At 39.1% G+C, this 22,873-nt stretch overlaps 1 protein-coding gene across 3 annotated transcripts in view; it reads right to left on the reverse strand.

Annotated features, from left to right (window-relative positions):
• Nucleotides 1-20,622: 20,622 nt before the first annotated feature.
• The window catches only part of brip1 (BRCA1 interacting helicase 1), a 50,990-nt gene continuing 48,739 nt past the window's right edge, over nucleotides 20,623-22,873 (reverse strand). For all 3 annotated transcript variants that reach the window (XM_030743485.1, XM_030743483.1, XM_030743484.1), the window contains exon 20: nucleotides 20,623-21,979. In XM_030743485.1, coding sequence (XP_030599345.1) covers nucleotides 21,234-21,979 — 746 coding nt within the window. In that variant the 3' untranslated portion in view covers nucleotides 20,623-21,233. The remainder of the gene's footprint in view (nucleotides 21,980-22,873) is intronic.

The following is a 22,873-nucleotide window of genomic DNA, read 5'->3' on the forward strand; positions in this document are numbered from 1 at the left end:
TAGATTCCCTCTGTGGGCCAGTCTCCTTATGTGTACCATGTTGGGTTACTTCCTGTTTTATTTTGACAGTTCTTTGCCCTGCGTGCTTGTGTTTTGCGTTACCTCCCTGAGTCTCGTTAGTGTTATTCTGTTCACCTGTTTGCCCCAGCTGTTTCCACTCACCCCTCATCTCCTCTGTGTATTTATTGTCTGAGTTTTGCCCTGGTCAGCTGTCAGAGTCTTGTGGCTGTGTTTACCTGTGCTCTCCTGCGCTTCAGACCTCCTTAGTTATTTTCCAGTATAGGTTTCCTTTGGTTGTTTCACTGCTTTAGTTTATTTTGCCATTCCCTTTGTTCTGTTACCGTAATAAAGGCTCATTTTGGTTCATCTTTTAACACCGTCTCCTGCAATCTGCTTTTGGGTCCTCACCACCTTTCCATGCCACACGGCCTGCACCCCGAAACCGTGACAGTACAAGTGTACTTCTGGGGGGAACGATACAAAGTGAGATGATACTATGCACTTACAAAGCTAATTAAAATAAAATAAAAACATAGAGAAAATATGCTTCCTTGTAGTCTTGGGCAATTTGGTCAGATCTGTCAACACATTAACCATGAGGAGGATTTGGTCCATATGTATAGTGAGCCTTGGATGTCTCATCAAATCCTGTTACAAAGTGTTGTGCTTGTATTGTAATATATGTTATTTAAATATATCCCCCCCTCCCCCTTACAAATGCCCTCTGTATTATAATATTTTAAAGGACAATCTAATACTGGAACTAATAAACCAAATTAAATAAACTAAAACTTAACGTTATCAATCAATATTATTAAACTGAAATGAGCAAACCTGCTGGAAACTAAAACTAACTGAAAACATTTGTGTGTGTGTGTGTGTGTGTGTGTGTGTGTGTGTGTGTGTGTGTGTGTGGTGGTGGTGGTGGTGGTGGTGGGGAGATAATAAAAACAAAAAATTATAATAGCTTTTTAATAGGGCGTGACATTTAACCCCGTGCTTCGTACTTCATCTTCCTATTTGCACAACAGCTCAGTGAGGCTATGCTGGCTACCTTTCACAGAGTTCTTGCAGAGTTTGGAGTTGTGCTTTAGGTCATTGGTTTGTCATAGATCTTGCAGCATTCACATGGTATATCATGGATTTATAAAATGGAGGGAACACAAGAGTGATGTTTGCCGAGGTAGATATTCCATTAAAAATCATTATTTCATGTTTATACTGACTGAAAAAAAAACACCCATTTTTCCTTCCAAAAACATTTCTTAAACATCCTAAACTTTTGACTGGATTTCTGTTCTTTAGCTCGCTAGAATGGAAAACTCAGATCATCAGAGTGAGCATTTGGCACTCGAGAAGACGGCGAACGCATTCATTGTTCTGTTTTTCATCAGGACTTAAAACAATACAACCTTCCAACACAGCTACCTGCAATGTTTTAGTCCAGAACTGTTTTTGATAAGCCCTATGCTGAGAGCTTCAGTGTGCATTTTAACTGTTAGGACTGTTGCCATCTTCTCAGTTAGACCCCAGGGCACGTGATAATTTACCATCTAATGGCAAATAGAACATCGCTCTTAAGTGACATCCTCAGTTTCCTCAATATAAAACAGGTCTGTGACTAAGAAAGTCTTCACTGAGTCTTTGTGTGCTAATAATTCAGTGCATCATAGGGCGAGATAGATTACTTTCCTTTTTGCAGCATACCAGGATAATGGAGCGCTGTTAAAAACTAGACAGGTCATCCACCCTGACCAAAGCCTCAACTTGAACCTGAGTGCTGCTCCCAAATAAGAAGCAAATGTTTTTTCTGGGCAGATTTATGAGATACTATCACTTAATGTAATGCAAACTATTCAGCTCAGTAAAACATATGTCGACTAAAACTAGGAAGGCAGTGAAAAGAGGGTTTGATGCAATGGCCTACTAACCAAGCTGACGTGAAGACGGGCTGCTCGTGATGGAAGAATTTACTGTGGCAATCACATGCTCTTTTAGACAATGCTTAATTTTGGTTTTAGAGGTTTAGATCACTGTCCTGTTGACATACAATATACAATCACAGCACATCTTTAATACCTACAAATGGGTGAAAATAGTGTAAGATAAATGGTAAACTGTCTATAATTTACAAAGCTTATTTTCTGCTGCATTTGCATTTACACATTTACACATCATTGATGTCTTTAAGATAAGATGTCTCATCATTGCACTCCAACTAGTGTTTAAGAAAAGGCCAAAAAAGGCTCTTACCCCATCAAACCCTTACTCTCTGTTCAGAGCAGATCAATCAATGCTATCAATAGGTTTATTTGAAAGAGTGAAACTTCTTATTACACCCCCAAATGAAGAAGTTCAAATTTATTGATTGGAGGGAAGAAAGGATGAGAACAATGCTACTCAAAAATCAATGAAGGATGAGGAAAGTTGAGCTAGATGATTGCATCCCACTAAACTGTGCCATGACATGCATAGACTCACAAGGTAAAAACAATACCAGCAATAGTGAGTCATAATCATGTGTTAAAACTAAAGTGAGCAATAACCATCTATACATCAATCCATCCATCTATCCTTTTTATTAGCTACTTATGGAGTTTTTTTTTCAGCATGGTCCAACTTGAGAGTATAAAGTTATACACAACAAGAAAACAACTACAAAAACACTTCAACATGATACTGTACTAAGAGGTTAAGAAGTTTAATGGATCAGAGTTTCTTATCCCTGTGAGTGAGCTAGCATAAATGGGGTAAGGTTGCATAAATGGCTAATTGCCAGTACTTAATGTTCTCCTGCTGAGACCCTTCTACAATATGCACAACTAAAAAGGCATCAGGCTTTCAGCTGACAAATGGTTGCCACAGTCACACTTATAGCATTAACTGGCTTATGGTGTAAGCACACTAAGATGAGCCCTAACAAAGGATGTCTATATCAAGATTAGTCAACTTATAAAACCACATAGGCAGATTAGGTGTCTAATTCCACTGACCCTCTGAAATAAATCTGGATTTTTTTATCCAATGAGCTCCAAACCTATGACTGAAGCCAAGTTCTAACAGCTGCTCCTGTAGACAGACTGCTAAAGACCCTCTACCAACAGATGATCCGGTCAAGCAATCCTTATCAGGCTGTGTGTGCTTAAAGAAATCAATTTCATTAGCTGTTCGCTCTAAGCATCACAGTTTGTTTCCTTTTAAAAGGATATGTGAATGTGAGATCATTCTATTATAAAACACAAAATTGGGGAAATCACATCAATCTTTCTATTCAGAACCTTTTGGTAGCTTTCCAAATCCACACACATTATTCACTTGCATCGCAGGTGCATTTTTCTTGATTGTAACAACTGTAACAACTTGTTTTAATACATATTTTGGACTTCTAATGGGATTTAAATATTACTGTAAAGTTAGGAAAAGGTATTTCTTATATTACTTTCTAAGAAATAAAAGGCTGTAGCAGCTATAATAATTCTACTATAATTCATGTGCAGTTATGTGCTTTGATGAATTTTTGGCTGAAATGACACATCAGCGCTGTGCAGCTTAAGAATTTGCTTGAAATTTTGCAGATGATTGTCAGACATATAAAGGTCAAACAATTAATTGTATATGAAGTCAAATATGTTTTTGAAACTAAAAGTTTAATTATTTTATGTTCAAAATGAAATACTGAACAGAATTCATTTTGTGCAATAAATAAATAAATCACTCAGATGAAAATAATCATGTTTTTCATCCACTGGGGCATGAAGATTGCCTTTTACTAAAGGTCATGTCCATTTATTTCTGTCCTATAGCAAAGCACATTAAACAGCTCCTGTGCATGCCCTCTTATTATATATACATAAAGCAAAATAAAACAACTACATAGAATATATGGCTGGTGAAATAACCAGCTGTTCAGCAACACATTTTAGCCCAGATGACAGAGCGCTAAATGATGAGAAGGGGGGGAGCTTGTCACAACAATGGCAGATTGAGATTAACAAATCAAAATGACAGCAGCCGATGATGATAATAAAGTTGTTGAGAGTGTGTCTTGCCCCACGCCAAGAGTGTTGGGTCAGTTAACTTGGCTGCAGGCAAACTGGAGTTTGGGTGTCTGGCGATTGCACCCAGACAGGCTCCAAAGCTTTACATGCAATATGGTGTCTGTCAAGTTGAACATGAAATGTCTCGTGCAAGTGTTCAGAAAACAGTGAAGGCTGGATCAAAGTGTGCCCTAAACCCCCTGGTTGGGGGGGAGGGGGTTGGCTGATGGGCTTAATGAGATTCACACTGTGATCCAGATGGTCAATGTTGCAGCTCTTTCACAAACAGCACCGTTATTTTAAACTTACAATATAATTGGAATCTTTACCAAAAATCAAGAGGACAGGAGGCTGTGATGTCAGCAGTGCACAGGTGAAACTGAACGCAACCTTGTTTCCAAAAAGCTGGTTCACTCTGTATATTAAAAATAAAGCAGGATGCAATGATGTAATGAAAGTAGCACAAAGACAATGTTTCAAACTTTTTAAAAAAATGTTCAAAAAAATTAAGTACAGCACTTTTTTTTTAAAAAAAAGTTGTGGCTAAAATACCTTTCACTTTGTTTTATAACATCTTCTTTTAATCATCATCTTCTTGCTTGTTGTACTTTTATGCTTATTCTATAATGCACCAAGTGTTTTCAGTGGGTGAAGAGCCTGATGCAGTCCAGTTGAACACAATGGAGCCGTGGTGGTTAGGTGTCATCTTGCCTTCTCTCTCACTCCAAAATCTGTTTATATTGTTCAGCATTAATGATGCTGATGAATTGTGTGCCGATACAGTAACAAGCCATACTGTTTTTCAGCCCATAATAAGCTCAAGCCCAGAGAAGCCAGCAGTTTTTCTGGACTGTGCCTGAACAGATTTTTTTGTCTTTGCAAGGATTTAACTGTGTTTCAGTGACTGTGGTGTTGCTGAGACCACAAAGGAATTTCCACTGCAAACCTTTTTGTTACTGTACATCACCACAGTGGGTTGTAAATTAAATAAAGAGGCGGTTACACCTTTACATCACCATTACATCAAACAAAGGACAAACTAAAAGATGCTGAAAATCAGAATGTTAGCAAACAAGGAAACACCACTGCTGTCAGAACCTAGTCACTAGAAGCTCCTAACACCACTAACCTCACAACCCAAACTCAGACAGAGCAGACCTCTCTTAAGGCTGAGACTGAGTAGCTCTTCACCAGCTTTTATATTGTTGGAGGCTGATTGCTGACTGTGGCAGTGGCACTGGCTCATCAGAGGAAATGGGTGGCAGCTGAAGCCACGCCCACACACACAGGCTTTAAATTATTTACCAATTATTCCATTCACATTCATTCTATAAATTATGTGAATTATTATATATTTTTAGATTTAGTTTAATTTGTTTTTAATTATGGGCAAAAAAAAAACTGGACCAGTATTTGAAAGTACTAGTAAACTGAGTCTTCTAAAAATTCAGGGTTAATCTTTTAAATCTCACAGGTCACAGCATTAATCTCAACAATGTCTGACATAAAATCGGCTGAAAGAAAGGGACTTTGCTACGGGAGTCTCTTGATAGTAGCGGTTTTGATGGTTTTGTAATGAGACGAGTGCGGTGACAGCTGACCGAAAAGCAGGAGGATTTTATTAGACAAAGGTAAATACAATACATGAAGATTTTTGCTCTGAAATAAACCAAAGTTAACCATTTCTGTACCACTGAACTGCTATTAACAATGAACTCTTACACTATGAAGTGATTTCCAGTTACAATTTGTGATCTAAACAGAAAGGTAGGTTCAAAAATATAGATCTTCCCTAATGATTAAAAAAATGAACCCTAAGCTTTGATGCTTTTTATTTGTAAGAGGAATGATTCACTGAACCGATTCATGCTTTTGAAACTTGAATGACATTATGGATTCTGGTTTTCAGTTCAAACAACAAACCAGAATTATCTGTGCCTAAACAGAAGAAAGCACAAATATTTTAGAAATCAGTCAAGAACTTGTTTAAAACTAAATATTTTGTTGTAATTAAGGAACAAACTCAATTCATGTTTTTATATCCAAATTTGAGCCAGCACGCTGAACTTCTCTGAGGAGTCAGAAATAAATCATGAATAAAATATTCGACCGCTAAAACACGTTTTTCTGTTCAGGAATGAAAGTAAATAACTGTAATTTGGCATCTTAGTCAAAAAATAATAATGTGCTTCACTATTTTTCAGCAATAAATCTGAAAATCCATGGATAACAATAATAATTATATTTTAGAATTAAAAATATAATTACGACTAAAGAGCTTCCACATACTGGTGGATTTATTGTTACAGAAATATAAAAATGATTTTGGTAATTATCAGTACTGTTAACTTAGTGCAGCTGTGGCATATTTTGTATTGTGTGGTGGTCTGATAAATTTATTAAGCACTGCACATATACACTTGGCTTTCAAACTACAAACTGCAGCACAGAGACATAATCTGCACATAAAGTTTTTGTTTTAAAAAAGAGCCTTTGAATTTCTACATCAGTCGGGGCACAAAACTAACAAAGATATCTGAGCTGTGATACTGCGTCTCTGTTCTGTTGCCACTTTATGTCAGATCACCGAGGGTGGGAGTGCTTAATCACTGAAACTGGGCTCCTGCGACAGCAGCTGTTCACTTTGTACAGACTGGTTGTACAAGTCACAAAACAACAAAAGAAAAGAGCACAATCGCTTTGTTGAACACAGTGTGATGTGTTCTATCATACTGGGAAGATATCGGATCAATAAAGAACTGTCACTAGCTACATTATTTTCTTAATATTTTTTGCATGGATCACTGAGCACACTGCCGCTGTAACAGTGCTGTGTAGCGGAACTCACAATGTCACCACAATCTTTGCAACACATTTAAATATGAGAGTGGCTCTGGAAGCTATTCAGGATCTCTCATCGCCTCTTTAAAGACCAGAATAAATACCACTGTTTAACTCTCGTCTTTTTGTTGTTAAATCATGACATCACTGACAGTCATTTAAATGTTCCTTCAGTTATGAAATGCAAACAAAAACCCGCGCACATTTGTGTGTGTGTGTGTGTGTGTGCGTCCGTGTCGCACACACACACGGTGGGGGAAGCAGTGACATCAAGAGGGTCAGCGGGCTAGTTGACATATAATAATCCGCTACATCACGATTAGTTACACAGTTACAATTTTGTTAATATAAACATACTGGCATGGGACAATGGAAGACGGAGGGGTGGTTAAATTGTTTCACAATAAAGTACACATTGAGGGTCCCTGACAGGCAGAGACAAATGCCATCATATATCAGGAAGAAGACAAAAAATTAGCCAGTAGAACATCTGAGATGACCTGATAGCAGACCCGCAGAGGGATCAGAGGCAGTGCCAGGAGACGCTGGCTGGCACAGCTGTCAATCATTGTCTAATTAAGGTTTCTTCTATTTATCCAGTTGCGTGCTGAGAACGAGATATGTGGCATATACATGCTGGAGGCTGCAGTGCCTGAGCAGACTGGGAACTGTCTTAAAAAGTCACTGAGAACAATGTGAACCACAAAATAAAGAAAGCAAGCATATCAAGCAAATTGTGTCCGACTGTGTATGTGGTGGGGAAGCCACAGTGGCAGAGATGTACTACACTGGTGCCCAGCTAGGGCTGTTTGCCTGCTTCAGGGAAACCCTGATAGTGGCACTCAGTTCATTTTGATTTATTTCAGCTGGGCCATCTGGGCTGCTCCCCCAAAGACCACCACCACCACTTCCACAGCGCCAGGCTGGAAGTGGGAGACCGGCCCTTCATCTCGGCCCAGGAGCCAAAGGATGCAGCAACCTTCAGACACTGGCTGCATGCAGGCCCTGGATCACCAAAACCTGGTTCACCCTGGGGCATTGTTGCAGGCAGAGTTTGTTGGCATGAAGTGTGTACATGGTGACATTCACTAATACCTCATGGTGCCAGTGAAAATTAAACACGGGTAAATGGTGTGCCCTGACGCAGTACAAATGTCATTTTCTAGGCAGCTCATTACAACCACCCAGCTAGCCACACAGAATATGATAAAAACTCTATACAAAATTATCACCCAATTCCACTGGCAGGGTATCCGAGGGGAGGTGCACCAGTGGTCATCATTACAATCATCATTACCACTTTACTGTTTGTTACAGCACTGCATTGTTTGCACATCTACCTCTGCACTTTGTATATGTATACTACAGTACCAGACTCATCCATATCCCTCTATTCTTTGTTTTTTTCAGAGCACTAAGCCCCTGTACAGATTAGTATAGTTTTTATAATAGTATAGTATTGTTAGTATAGTTTGTATAATTTATACCTCCAATTGTTTGTAATCTATTTATTGTGTGTATTAAGCTGCTGGATGCCCTAATTTCCTTCAGGATCAGTAAACTATCTATCTATCTAATAGAGCCCAGTTTCTTGACTGATGATAATAATCATTATATTGTTGTTATATTGTTGTTCTTAAGACATTCTCTTTAACAAAAAAAGATATGTTTTGAAGCTCTAACAGCACTGTTACTCACACACAGTGTACTAGCATGTGATTTAGATGCAGACAATTACATTCCATTTATGGGTATGAAGTGACATTTACATATTTGCCATTGCTTGCGTGTGTTTTGTGGCATTCAAATTGTGCTATATCTGTCTTTAGAAAGTATTGTATATGGCACGTAACCACGTCCCACGATATTACAATACCAGTATGTATGTCATGCAGTTCATCTCTCATTTATGGTCATTTTATGATGAAGTAGGAGGCAGCATTTTGCTGTGGTGGTTAATTGCCAAAGTTTGATGAAATGAGCAAGTCTGGTCATTCACCTGCAACCTTGATTCTTGATTAGAACAGGACTGAAGCTACCTGTTAACTCCAAAAAAATGATCTGATGTTTGAAATGCTATGGCCATCTCTCCTGGGACATTTAAAGAAGTCACGCTAACCCGAATGTCACCTGGCAACTATAATTCATATCCTGCTGTCATGCCAGACCTGCAGAAGGTGGCACATCCTGTAGTACAGCAGGAGTTACAATCATACTTCAGCTATGTACAGCACACATTTGACAACATCATGCATGCCTCTTGCATACTAGATAAAGTGAGACATAAGTGCTTTTCTCTGATTTTCAGACTCAGACACTGTATTTCAAATATAAGTTGTTTGTAAGACTTAGTGTTTCACTGCAGATTTCTGTGTGAGAGAGACAGCTGCATGTTCAGCTTTCAGTTCTGTCCATCTGCACAAGCATATTTTCAAAACTTACTTCCACAGCATCATCGCTAGTGTGTTGTTCTAAAAGTACAATGATCCCAAAATGTGAAGGATAATTTAATACGTTGTTTTTTTTTGGCCACAGCAGCTTTGTTGGCGGTGTGACAAGCCAGGGCTCGAGCTCGCACCGCAGGGTGGCGTGTGCATGTGGTCGCCTGCGCTACCCCTGAGCCACCCGGGCACCCAATTTAATATAAATTTTTTATAATGTAAACACAGTAAATCTGGAAAAACCATTCGCTAATGGCATTATGTGAAGGAAGATTATCAACCACTAAATGCAAATAAACATTATCCAGTGGCGCACAGAGGATGGTCACATGTTGTTGTATATGTCTTTTCAACACTAACCCACATATAAAGACAGTGTATTTAAGATTTATTTTAACCAAAATTCCCAGAATCTGAGAAAACAAACAGGGAAAAGCAAACAAAAGTAGGCAAAGAAGCAATTTAAAAATTGCCAAACTGCCAAAGTCTGCAGTCTGTATAATGGCCACTTGAATCCAGCTCCAAAAAGAAAGTCTGTTACCAACATGTTTGCATGATACAAAAGATACTTTCTAGAGCTGATTTACTTTTCGTAATGCAAGTCAGATACATTAGATATACTTGTATTTGGAGCCTGTTTCCAGGTTTTAAGAAGTTTCAGTTTCCTTTTAAATAATCCAGCATTTCATTTTTTAAGTGCTGGATTAATGACACTAACATCTGAACCTTAATATGAGACACTTCCAGCATCACTGGAACAATTCAAAGCTAAATGTCTTGCCTTGGACCAGTAAATAATGTTAGGCTCCCATCCCTTTGTCTATTCTGTAATTTTAGACCCAAGAAAGGATTCAAAGCGCTCAATACTCATATCTGAATGTTAAAACCACCAGGGACTCCCCCTTTGTGGTGAGCAGTGGTGTTTGAAAAACCTCTGAACATTGATTCATGAGTTACAGGTAGGTTTAAAACAATACTCTGGCAGGGAAAGTGTAAAAAATATGAGAAGAAAAGACAAAGAGCCAACTAATGATTAAATACAGTAGTGGTGTATAAATACACAGGAAGTGAAAAGAAGTGAGTTAAGAAGAAACACTCAGTTAATCATGGGAAGCCCCTGATGATGAGCAAAAGTAAGGAAGGGTTCAGGGTCACCTGATCCAGCTCTAACTATAAGCTTTATCAAAAAGAAAAGTTTTAAGCCAAATCTTAAAAGTAGAGAGAATGTCCAGACTGGGAGCTGCTTCCATAGAACAGAGCAGTCCTCGGGGCCTTCACTGCAGAGAGATTTCAAACTACCAGCAGTGAGCTGTCTGAAATTGACAGTGGATGTGGTGCACACTGGCAGCTGTGAGTCAGTGCAACAGGATGTATGCACCTTCTTCAAAAAGCTAGATGTTCAGATATACACACCGCATGCTGTACTAAGGCCGAAAAGTGAAGAAAAAAGTGAAAATTCAATTAAGGCCAAAATTATGAGAGAAAAAAAGGCTTGACTCGTGTTATGTAGCTGTGGTGAATAAAGTGAAACTAAACAGGAATTTGTCAGAAATTAATATGAGCCTCCTTTTCACACATTGAATCATGAAGCCCCGAGGAAAACAGATTCTTGTAGAAGGATTCAGTGTTATCTTTAATTGTTTTCAATAATTATCACCATTACTTTCATTACTTGTGCATCCACAACTTTGGAAATGTTTATGGAGACACTTCAAGGATTCAAAGAGCCACAAAATTTCAATTGATTCTAAAATCTGAGGTCTGAAGAGCTCTTCACCATTCGAACTTTTAGAGAAAAAGCTCAAATATATTTGGGCATACAGTGAAATGTGAAATGCGATGATATGACTCACAGGTGAGCGACCGTGCTTTCTCTGCGCTTGTGTGTAACATATCAGTTCACAGCTGGACTACAGACATCAGCACCGTTCTCTATACTGAAAAAAGGCAGCGGGATCTTTAACCCTGTAAAACCTGAACCATCAAATAATTGCCAGAAAATTCAATTTTTATTTAAACTGGAGTGTTACAGTAATTGAACCTTATTATAAAAAATATATATTTGCATATATGAGTTCTGAGGCCAATAACCTGCCTCTGTACAACATGGAAGGTAAGATGAGCAGGCCTTTCCTTAGAAACTCTGGAGTTTACACAGCTTTGAGCTGTCTGCTGTCATAAAATACTGCTGTTTTCTTCAACCTCTGCTAACTGCTACTCCTTCTAAACTTCTTTTGAGCTGTATATTTTAAAGCGTCTGGCTCTTCAAACACTGAATCAGTACTGTTAACGCTTGACTGGCCCTGGTCTTGTTTGCCTTCCTCTGTCTACTGTTAATCTCTATCTGCTTCATGGAACATACCTTAAACCAAATGAATTAAGTATTCCAATTAACTGAATTTTTTTCTAAATCAAGGGGAAGGAAAAAAAGATCATGCAGTGTTGAGAGGGGAAAAAGAATCACCATGTAATTCGAATAAAAAACACACACAAATGGACACGCACAAATATGCAAAACAGTGTGCCATTACAAGAGCGTGTTTGCAGACCTTAGCAAGCTGTTGCACCTGCCTGACTGAAAGCGTCGCAGCTCTACAGCTGTTAGATGAAACGGTGGAAAGGATTATACAACTCTTTCAAGGAGATCCAACACACAGTGTAACAAAGGATGTTGGTTGTTCCCACACACGTGTCTGAAATTTGGTGAAACTGCAAAAAAAAAAAAAAAATGTGAGAAGGTTATAAATGGAAAACATATAGATAGACATTAGAAAAATAGAAAGTGCAAACAAAAACAAACAGGCACAAATGGAAGCCACTGTTCATGGCAGGACTGTCAGAAATGGGATTTACTTATAGAAAAACCAGAAGTAACACCTAAACAGAAGAAAAGGAGCTTACAGTGGACTAAAGAGAAGTAACTGAGGATTATGGGTGGCTGGATGAAAGTGATGTGTTGAATCATGAATCTGCTGAAACTTTCGTCTGCTGCTGTTCCAGAGAAACATATCAAGATGACTCACTGAAAATAACAAACACGTTTCCCCACTCATTTATGACACTGGGTTTCATGTCAGCTAAAGGAGCATGTGAGAGGGTAATCATTACCTGCACAGGTCTACACTCAAGTTTTGGACATACTGAAGCCGTCAAACAGTTCAGATCTCAATGTGACTTACAGTAGAGATTTATGGTTGAATTTAATACCAAAATGTCAGTGACCAACCAAGCTGATCTGTCAACCGCTACTCAAGAAAGTTGGAACGAGCTAGAACAAAAATATTGTTCTTATTAAGTCCATGTCTCAAAGATTTCAGATGGACATTGAAGTCTGAGGAAATTTAACAAAATATTAATTGTAATGGTTTTAATGGTTGCAGGACAGCGTGGTGGTGTGGCGGTTAGCACTGCTGCCTCACAGCTACAAGGTCTGGGTTCAAATTCTGTGTCCTCCCCATGTTTGTGTGGGTTGTCCCTGGAGCTTGAAGGAAGGGTGACTGGCTGCTGCCTTTTTTTTTTTTTTTTTCACCTCTCACCCAAAAGGCTTCTTCAGTTCTCCAGAAACTGGATGATGAGACTCTACACAAACATGTTTTCTCTGGGTACTCCAGTTTCCTCCCACATGCAGTTACTGGGGGTTACAGTAGGTTAACTGGTGATTCTAAATTGCCCACATTCATAGGTGTGAATGTGAATGATTGTCTGTCTCTCTCTGTTAGCCCTGCGACAGGCTGGCAAAAAAAAAAAAAAAAAAAATGATTTCATGTGTTTGAGGTATGTTTCATGAAGTTTTGTGTTATATCTGTGGTTTGTTTATTTGCTACAAAGTACAAAAGTTGAAAAGACTGGTGATTCTGTTACTTCTGCCCTGGGCTGTACTTTAACTCACTGAAACAACAGAATTAAAGCCCATGCAACTATTTGTCCCATGATGCTGCAACTGAAGCTGAGCTCTGCGTAATGAATGACCAGGAACTGATACTGTATCAGAGGCTGAAATCAGATACAAGAACAACAGTCTGAGCAAATGACACAAGTTTATGAGTTCATCTGCGGAAAGTTTTCTCTTTAAACAAACAGAAGAATGAATTATGGAAACATATGCCTACACCACCCAAAATCTACTGTCAAGTAAAAAGAAATCAATACTGGTTAATAATAAGAACACTGACTAAAGCAGACCTTTTTAACCATATTCAGTCATTACATTATAATTGTAATGCTTTGATTGTATTGGTTCAGAAAAACAAATGTTTAGGAGATTATGGAGCTGAACCTGTGAACTTTTGTTGTTCCTGAATGACAGCAGCACTCACGCTGCACGGACTCAAATTTGTTCATAGTGTGCTCATGCTCGTTATTCCAGCATGATGTGGTAACGCGCCAAAGAGTTTCTCGTAATGTCAGGGATTTTTAGTTTTCTCAGTCAAGGTCAGGTGACTGTGGAGGAAGATTCATGACAGTCGGCTCTCAGCTAGTTTTTTTGGAGGAGTGTTTAGGGCTCATTAACCTACTGCAGTTTGAGTCGTTCTCTAAAATCTCTGAATAATGGCACGCTGCTTCTCCTTGGTCCGGGCGGAACTGCTTTAGTTCAGGTGTCCAACTCCAGAGCAGCAATATATACATAGCACTGTCTCATAAACTATTTTGTTACTAACATTAATCTATAACTTGGATTTGTGAAAAAACATGTTTCTTTCAATCATCCACTGTTAAATGTTGTCATGAGTTGCAAAGAAGCAACCATACGTGAACATAATCCAGAAGTGCTGCCACCTTCTCTGGGCCAAAGCTCATTAAAAATAGCCCGAGGCACAGTTGAAAACTGCTCTCAGGTCTCAGGTCAGATGAATCAAAACTTGAACTTCTTTTCGGACATCATTTTAAGACTAAAGAGGAAAGAGACCATCCGGCTTGTTGTCATCACTCAGTTCAAAAGCCTGCATGTCTCGTGGTATGGGAGCACATTAATGCCTGTGGAACTGTCAGCTTGCACATCTGGAAAGACACCATCAGTGCAGAGAGGTATATACAGGTTTTAGAGCAACATGTGCTCCGTGTCTTTTTAAAGGAAGATATTTGAGCAAGAATGCTAAACCACATACTGCATCCATTACTACAGCATGGCTTTGTAGCAGAAGAGTCTGGGTACTGAACTGGCCTGCCCGCAGTCCAGACCCGTTCTCTAATTTAAAACATTTGGTGCATCATGAAATGAAAAATAGGAAAAAGAAGACCCAGGACTGTTGAGCAGCTAGAAACATGGACCTGTCCCAACTCTTTTGAGACATGTTGCTGTCATCAAATTCAAAATGACCATATTTTTTTTTAATGATGCATTTTCTCACTTCAAACATAAATTTTATTATTTCTCATAAAACTTTTTTGATGGTGGTATACCAGTTGCAATTTCATGCATAAGAATTTTTCTAAATGCCACTACACTAGTGATCAGACAAAATACTTTTTTTAAAGGTTTAAAGAAATTATTGGCTGCCAAGAGCAAAGTGGAGCACTTTTAAAAAAGGCCAGTGTTACCATTGCACCTCTCCTCTTCACTGCTCCAATCATATGATGCAGAAATTAATATAACCTGGAGCAGGGATCCTCAAATCCAGGCCTCGAGGTCCGGTGTCCTGCAGGTTTTAGATGTGTCTCTGCTTCAACACACCTGAGTCAAATATAGAAGCCATTAGCAGGACTCTGGAGAACTTGACTGCATACGGAGGAGGTAATTCAGCCATTTGAATCAGGTGTGTTGGATCAGGGACACGTCTACTGTAAAACCTGCAGGACACCGGACCTCGAGGCCTGGAGTTGAGGATCCCTGACCTAGACTAACAACCCACAACGGGTTCTCTTCAACAAGGCAAACACTTTGACACAAACAAGCAAGGCAAAGAGAACGAACAGAAGAATTTGAGCCACACACACTTTGAAAGAATAACTCATTTTTTCTCTCACTCCTGGAGCTGGGCCACGTGTACAGTACTGAAATCTGTGAAAATTGGGAGTTTATGCATCCACACATGTTTATGGTGCAGAAGAACAAGTGCACTGGAAAGGTGTTTTTAAAGGCATTTTTGGCCCACAAAAATACCTTTAAAAACACCGGACATGCTGGAGTGTCCAAATTACATCACCGATTTAAGATGACGTAGCAGCTGAACGCAGCCTCGCTGAGTGTCGAAAGTGCGGACTTCAAACTATATGCCAGTTTTTAAATCGTGTTGATAGGCCAAGTAAAACCAGGCTTATGATGAATAATTTACACCATGCTTTTTCCTGAATATTGTCATACGTTTGTTGTGCGCTTGGTTCAGGAAGAAAGAGTAAAAATATGAATATTCCCACGCAGAAAGTGCTTGTGAGAAATCAAAGAAATCACATCCCCTTTCCTATTGGTGGAAAAATGTGCCGCATCAACCAGTCGAAAAATTACATGGCATCATGCGGCATTCAGTCGCTGAGGCTCAGTTGAAGTTGTGGGCGTGATGATGGCATATTGCAAGTTTTGAAATTTGAGAGATTTGAGGAATTTTAGCGTCTTTGGAGCGTATAGTTAGTGTGTAGTGTAGCGTGATTAGTGTGTCGTGTACTCCTTTCAAAAGGCACATGCTAGCCAAAAAAGCTGCCAATTTTAGAAATGTTTATGGTTTTTACAGTAAGAAAGTAAACTTTTATCTACTCTAATTTTAAGATTTTTGTGTTATTTTAGGTCCAGTGTGTTAAAACAGTATGTCAAAATGAAAAAATATCCGCACAGTCACATGTGAGCTTGTGCTGAAGGTAAAAATATCAAAAGTAGTCAGAAAGGCCAATAATACTCTGGACCCCAGAGAGCTAAATACGGATCTGTTTAGGATTTTGTTGACGTCACAGGAACTGCGCACGCGAACAGTACCGGATCAGCCAGCCACAGGTTGGTGAAACCTACAAAAATAAGCAACAAACAAAAATGGAGGGACCCGAGTATAATTATCTGTGTCAGTACCTTTAGTAATGTTTAGTACCTTAGTACTGTCAAGCCTATATGTTTAGTGGGGTGTTTGCGCCACCAAATGATACGAACTTATAGTCATACCAACCAGCACTACAATGCTGTGTAGTATTTCTTTAATGTTGTTGATAGGTTACTTGTTGTGCACATTTTGATTAACATCTGTTGTGCTTACATGTGCTATATAAATAAGCTGACTTGACTTCACCCAAGCCTTATTGAGCCTTGAGATCAGCAGGACTGTAGGGTTTCTACAAGGAACTTCTCTGTCTGCCTTTTCATTTAAAACTTTGAGGTAATGCAATAAGTTTCCTAAACATTTGAAAACTAGCATTTGTTTCCACGCTCCCATGTGGTGTCAAAAAGTGGATTCTGAGAAATCAGATTATCAGCATTAAGCATTTAACAGTTTATAATTTTTCTGGTTCTTTTATATTTGATGTTTTATGATGTATTGGTAATCAATATATGGGATTTGGGTGCTGTGTTCCAACCTATTTGGTTTTGAAGTACTTTTAGCTGGGGTGTCTGAGTTATTATGTTAGAACTGTCAGTTGCATTTGTATTAGTATAACTTGTTCCTTGATAATGTGATTTTGTGTATTTTTCTTTGTTGCTTGACCTGCCCAAGGACTGCAGATGGAAATTAGTTGCTAAATCTGTTACAGTGCATTTCTTTTCCTACAAAATTAATGTTCTTGTACATGATCCCTGACAAATAAATACTAAAATACAGTCTACCCACCCTGTTGGTAATTCAACTCAGTTTCATTTATAAAGCATAGCACCAATTCACAACAACAGTTGCCTCTTTGTACAATTTAGCGCTTTGTACTGTAAGACCCTACAATATTAGAACAAAACCTCAACAATCACATGACCCCCTATGAGCAGCACTTGGTGACAGTGGGAAGGAAAAACTCCCTTTAACAGGAAGAAACCTCCAGCAGAACCAGGCTCAGGGAGGGGGGGTCATCTGCTGTGACTGGATGGGTGTGAGGAGAAAAGAAGAGAGCAGAGAGAGACGGGACATAAGGCAAACTATGGGAGAGAGAGACAGAGTTTAATAATTATTATTATGTTATAAATAAAGTAGAGGTGTTTAAACATACACGAGTGAAGCAGAAACTCTCAGTAAATCATGGGGAGCCCCCAGAAGCTTAACTAAGGGAGGGTTCAGGGTCACCTGATCCAGTCCTAACTATAAGCTTTATCAAAAAGGAAAATTTGAAGCCTAATTTAAAGGGTTAAAAGTAGAGTAGATGTCTGTCTCCCAAATCCAAACTGGGGGTAATCACTATTTACAGTTTGTGCCACCATCACAATAATTAATGGCTTCAGCTCGTCTAAAAAGGTGAGGAACGAGAAGAAAGAGTTTGCAATTTAGGGAAAATCTCTGACTAGCGCTGAGCAATTCCAGCACCAAAATTTAATTTGGCCAAACAGCACAAATCTGAGGGACGACGGTTGATGTGAACGGGGCACCGTTTCTGTTGCATTTCCAATTTGTTCCTGTGGCTCCAGTGTAGCTCCCTTAAATAAAAATGTTTTATAGTGTAACTTTAATGATTTGGTTTGGGAAAAAGGCTGAATTAGGTTAATGGCAAAGAACACAGTCATCCACAGCCATTACTGGGTCTTTCAGTAATGCGGGCTTCCTATTAAGTGCTTTTAACACACATTCGCTGGCCTCTCCACGCTCCGAGTTTTGATTATGTTAACGAGTGGTCATGCACGATTACATGCACGAGGGTCTTGGGTAGGCAGCTGACGAGCAAAGAAAGGCTTTAATGGAACACTTGTCTCCTCTGCTCGTCTGTGCAAATCACACATTGGTGAAGCTCATCCTGTAATGAGACAAATCACATCAGTGTAATCATGTTTAATGCCATCGTTCTGTCTCCTTTCAACTCGGCCTGTTTGATGATTCTGTATTTAGCATTGGCTTGATTAAATGGCATGCCCTCCTTTGGTACAAACATTCAAATATGACCTTTAAACTGATTACACACAGTCTGCTATGCACAGCATTAGGCCACAAATAGGAGCTGTTCTTCTACAAGTAAAGGGTCATGGAAGAAGTTAAGATCAAAATGTGTGCCAGTTATATAGAAATTAAATAATACCTAAGGCCTACAAATGTGGAAAATATACAGTAAATAACTTGACATATTTTCACATGTAACCCAGTAGGGACAGAAAATCAAATTCACTCTTTATGAATTTAGTTATGCGTGTTTGTTTTTACTGAAATGCTAAAATGCAGGCATGCCCAGCAGCCCTGGGCCTGGTGGCCACAACTACAGTCCTCTGACTTCATTGCCTTTCCTTGTGTGTAAATTGCAGTGAAGTTATTAATTACTCCTAAATTAGAGCTAAATTGTGTTTCTGCCTCTGCTGTGGTGATGCCAGCATTACACGGGAGTGAAAATGTCTGGAAGGCTAAAAATATTTCTGGATCTTAAGAAGCTGCTTGAATCATAATGATGCAAAAACACCAATGCTGTCATAGTTTTGTGCTTTTGTGAATGTGGAAAAACTGAGGTATATAGTTATTTTGAAAATATACGTTTTATAAGTTAAATGAGAAACATGATTTAACAAGAACTAATGTTTCTGTGGGTTTATTTCACTCGGACTTTTGGCTTCAGCTTTTTTAAAAACAGCTTGTTTTTGGCCCACATGAACAATTTCACAATTTACTTCATACTTAAAGGGAAAATTAATAGATATGTTTTAAAAAATTATATACACTCACCAGTCACTTCATTAGGTATACCAGTTCAACTGCTTGTTAATGCAAAAATCTAATAAGCCAAACACTAGACAGCAACCCAGTGCATTACGGTATGTAGACAAGGTCAATGTGACCTCGCTGAAGTGGTGGTAATGTAATGTAATGTGTCAGGAATATTTTCTTGGCACACTTTGGAGCCCTTAGTACCAACTGAGCATCTTTCAAATGCCACAATCTACCCGAGTATTGTTGCTGATCATGTTTATCCCTTTATGACCGCAGTGTATCCATCTTTTGAGGCTGCTCAAATCAATTTTTTTGAACATTGACAATGAGTTCACTGCACTCCACAGTAACCAGATCTCAATTCAATAGAGTATCTTTGAAATGAGGTGGAACAAGAGGTTGAAAACATGGATGTGCAGCCAACAAATCTGCAGCAACTGTGTGATACCATCATGTTACTATGGACCAAACTGTCTGAGGAATATTTCCAGCACTTGCTGAATCTATGCCACGAAGAATTAATGCAGTTCTGAAGGACAACACAGTACAACCAAACTAACCCTTTCCCCACAGTTAACCTTAAAGCCACGTCTGAACCCTCAAACAGTCCCCAGAAGAGCCGGCCAAAAGTTTTATGAAATTTCATCAGTGATAGTCTAAACTTCAAACTATTTTTCACAAGCACAACTGGAGATGTTTATATCATATTTTGTGCATTTTTTTGTCGTCTTTGGTTTACTGTGTTAAATGATTGCAACCATTCAGTTATGCAGTCAGGTTATTACAGTTAAGGTTTTATATTTGTCATCAGGCTTTATTTTCATTTTGGTTTTAATTCTTGTTTTGGATTCACTTTATTTATGTTTAATTTCAATGTAGTTTTTAATTTAACATTAGTTTTTAATTGTATAAAATAATTTGTTTCAGTTTAGTTTTTTCCTGTTAAAACTTTGATTTACGCCTTGATTCTAAGGTCGAGTTAATTCAAAGTTGGTTGAGTTTGTTAGCTGACAGTCACCTATTTTTTTTTTATTTCAAATAACTAAAATGTTTATTTTTCATAATTTTGGTTAACTTTAATAATCTCAGCATTGATGAGAGCTTGTCAAGAAAGCTGCAACACACAATCTGCCTGCTCTGCACAGCAGAGACTGCACAAAGACAGTGAGAGCATCCTTATAGCTGTATCTTTTCAAAACAGTCATTTTATGATTGCCTGCATGTGATGTGTTTAGGGGCTAAATTATAGTTATTTAAAAAAAAAAAATAAATAAAAAAGAGTTGCAGTCTCTCTCTTAGCATACTGGCAAATAGAATCCACCAGTGTCAGTGGCCAATAGTTATTGGCTGAACAGCGTTACGAAATCTAAAAGCCTGAAGCAGGTTTATTAATAACAATGGGGATTTTTTTTTGTTTCCCTGGACAAGCGAAATAAACAAAAAGCAAACTAAAAGAAAATTCATTGTAGCTAAAGAGCTAAATCGCTGCAGAAATAGAGATGAAAAAAAAAAAAAAATCTGAACATTTTACAAAATGTACAATTTTATTTTGAACTACTAGAATTTATGCAAAAGTCTGTACTTACTGCAACACAGACAACAACACAATTGGAAGTGAAATTAAAATGAAAAACTCCTTTCTTTGGTTTAATCAGACGTGTCTAAAGCACCCCGGTTCCTCACCCATAATCTACAAACACATCATTAAAGAGAACTAAATGATCACATTCCTCTGTACAAAACAAGCTTCTCCTTTGTATTTTAATGATCTGTCTAAACAGACATCCAACGCAGCAATGTCAACACTGTTGGTTAGTTATGTGTGCTTTTTAATCAGAGAACAGACCTTAATAAGCTGAGCTGTCACACTCCGTAAGGAGCTGATGTGAGATGGCCAAAGCCTCATCGTCTCCTGTCTGCATGGTGAGTGAGCTAACTGCCTAAGGCACTTCTAACATACTTAGATACTTTACAAGACAGGAAATTCTGAAAAAGGAACTCTGAATACATCAAATCTAAAGATTTTTCAGCAGTAGTGATGAACTTAATGTGGTACTTTATATTGCACTTCAATCTGTTTCAATATGAATCTGCTTTTAATATATTTTTTTTATCTATATCTGCATGTAAGACATTCTGCTTTGTCCAAACTACTTCCTGTGTCCTAGCAGTTAGACACCTGTTGGAGTGGAGGAGGCTTTCTGTCTGGACTTAGATAGCCTGTGAAGCCTACTGCCCGTCTGTCTACGCTGTGTTCCACCCTCCTGTCTCTCCTCACCTTGCTTCTGTCCTCTGATTTCTTCTTTCTTTCCCTGTGACAGTTCTATGCTCTCCTCACTGACTGAAATAGCACTCTGTCCATCAAAAGCAGAGGTGTGCCCTCGCCTGTGGGCCTGCTCAGAGCCAGAAAGTTCTTCTGACAGTGGGGTCATGCTCTCTGCCCCTAAGACCACCTCGGGAGGTGACTCTGCCTTCATCTCTTTCTGTGTGCTGCCTTCATCTTGTTCATCCTCGAAAAGTTCTGGAGTAAAGAAAACAGTCGGGTCCTCATCATCTTCATCTGAACTGCCTGCTGGGGGTGGTTCACTTTCACAATTGGGCAAGGCTGTTACTGGAGTGGGCTCCGGAGCCAGATTGTCTGGTTCTCCTTTGGTTTCACTGGCACCATTTCCAGCTCCTTCTTTAAGCCAAAACACCTCCGTCGTCAGTGATGGAGAGGAGATCTGGTGGTTTTCTTTGTCGTCAGAATACCTGGATGTTTCCTGGGAAGAATTACCGGGTGCACTTCTTTTAAAAATTGGCTTCTTGAAGCCGGTATTGGCGGGGCTGGAGGTGAACATCGGGTACAGAGGCGGTGCTGCTCTTTCTTGAAGATGAAGAGGCTCTGCTGGCTGACTGTACGGCATCTTCAAGTGTTCTGCATTATGAAGACAAAATGGCATTTTTTTACATTCAAAAGGGCACATTTTTTTTTATCCTTAAACTAGCTTGAACCTGACAGAACAAACATGTTTAGACTGACAAACACGCTTTTAAGTCTCACTACAAAATGAGGTGAGCAGAGTACCATGGCTGCCGAGGTCAATTTATAAAGAAAGATATAGCAAATGTAAGCATACGCTCAATATAGCCTGAACAAAGGTTAAGAGGATTTAATTAAAAGCAACAGTCCAACATCTGCTCATCAGCTCGCTCCAGCGCCACTCAGGCATGCTAAAGACCTTACAGTAATGAGGCAAGCCACTCAACTGATCCCGTGCCCCCACCCCCAACAGCCACTCCCAACTATGACGGGTGGAGGGGCTACTGCTCTACCACTCTATCCACCACACTGAACTCAAACAGACTAACAGTTCAACCTTGTCATGACCCCAAAGACAATGGGTGCTCGCCAAGGCGATGTGCAAACACGTCACCTCAGTGTATTTCCTTGTGGTGATGTCATGCTCACGCACACCCTTGAGCACCAAAGCAATACGCACCTTTTTTATCTGTGCTTAAAATGTCATCATTTAAGAAAAATTAAGTTAGACAAGGTCCCACATGGTGTAATTCTGTTAGCTAAAATCATCTCTCTGTGTTTAAGGAGGTGAAACAGCTGGTGTGGACACCTCGGAGGAAAAAGACATCTCTACTGTATCCCCCTGAATTACAGCACACAGAATGAAAGACGTCTGAAGTTGGAAAATTTCTCTTATTTTCTGATCTTTATTGACACAGAGGAAACACAAGAGGAAAGAGTACAGCAGATGGCCCAGCCAACAGGAATTCAAAAAATGGAGTCCGTGTGGTATGCACCCTAACTACCTGA

The sequence above is a fragment of the Archocentrus centrarchus genome, chromosome 13, assembly GCF_007364275.1.
Source record: "Archocentrus centrarchus isolate MPI-CPG fArcCen1 chromosome 13, fArcCen1, whole genome shotgun sequence".
Taxonomy (NCBI): Eukaryota; Metazoa; Chordata; class Actinopteri; order Cichliformes; family Cichlidae; genus Archocentrus; species Archocentrus centrarchus.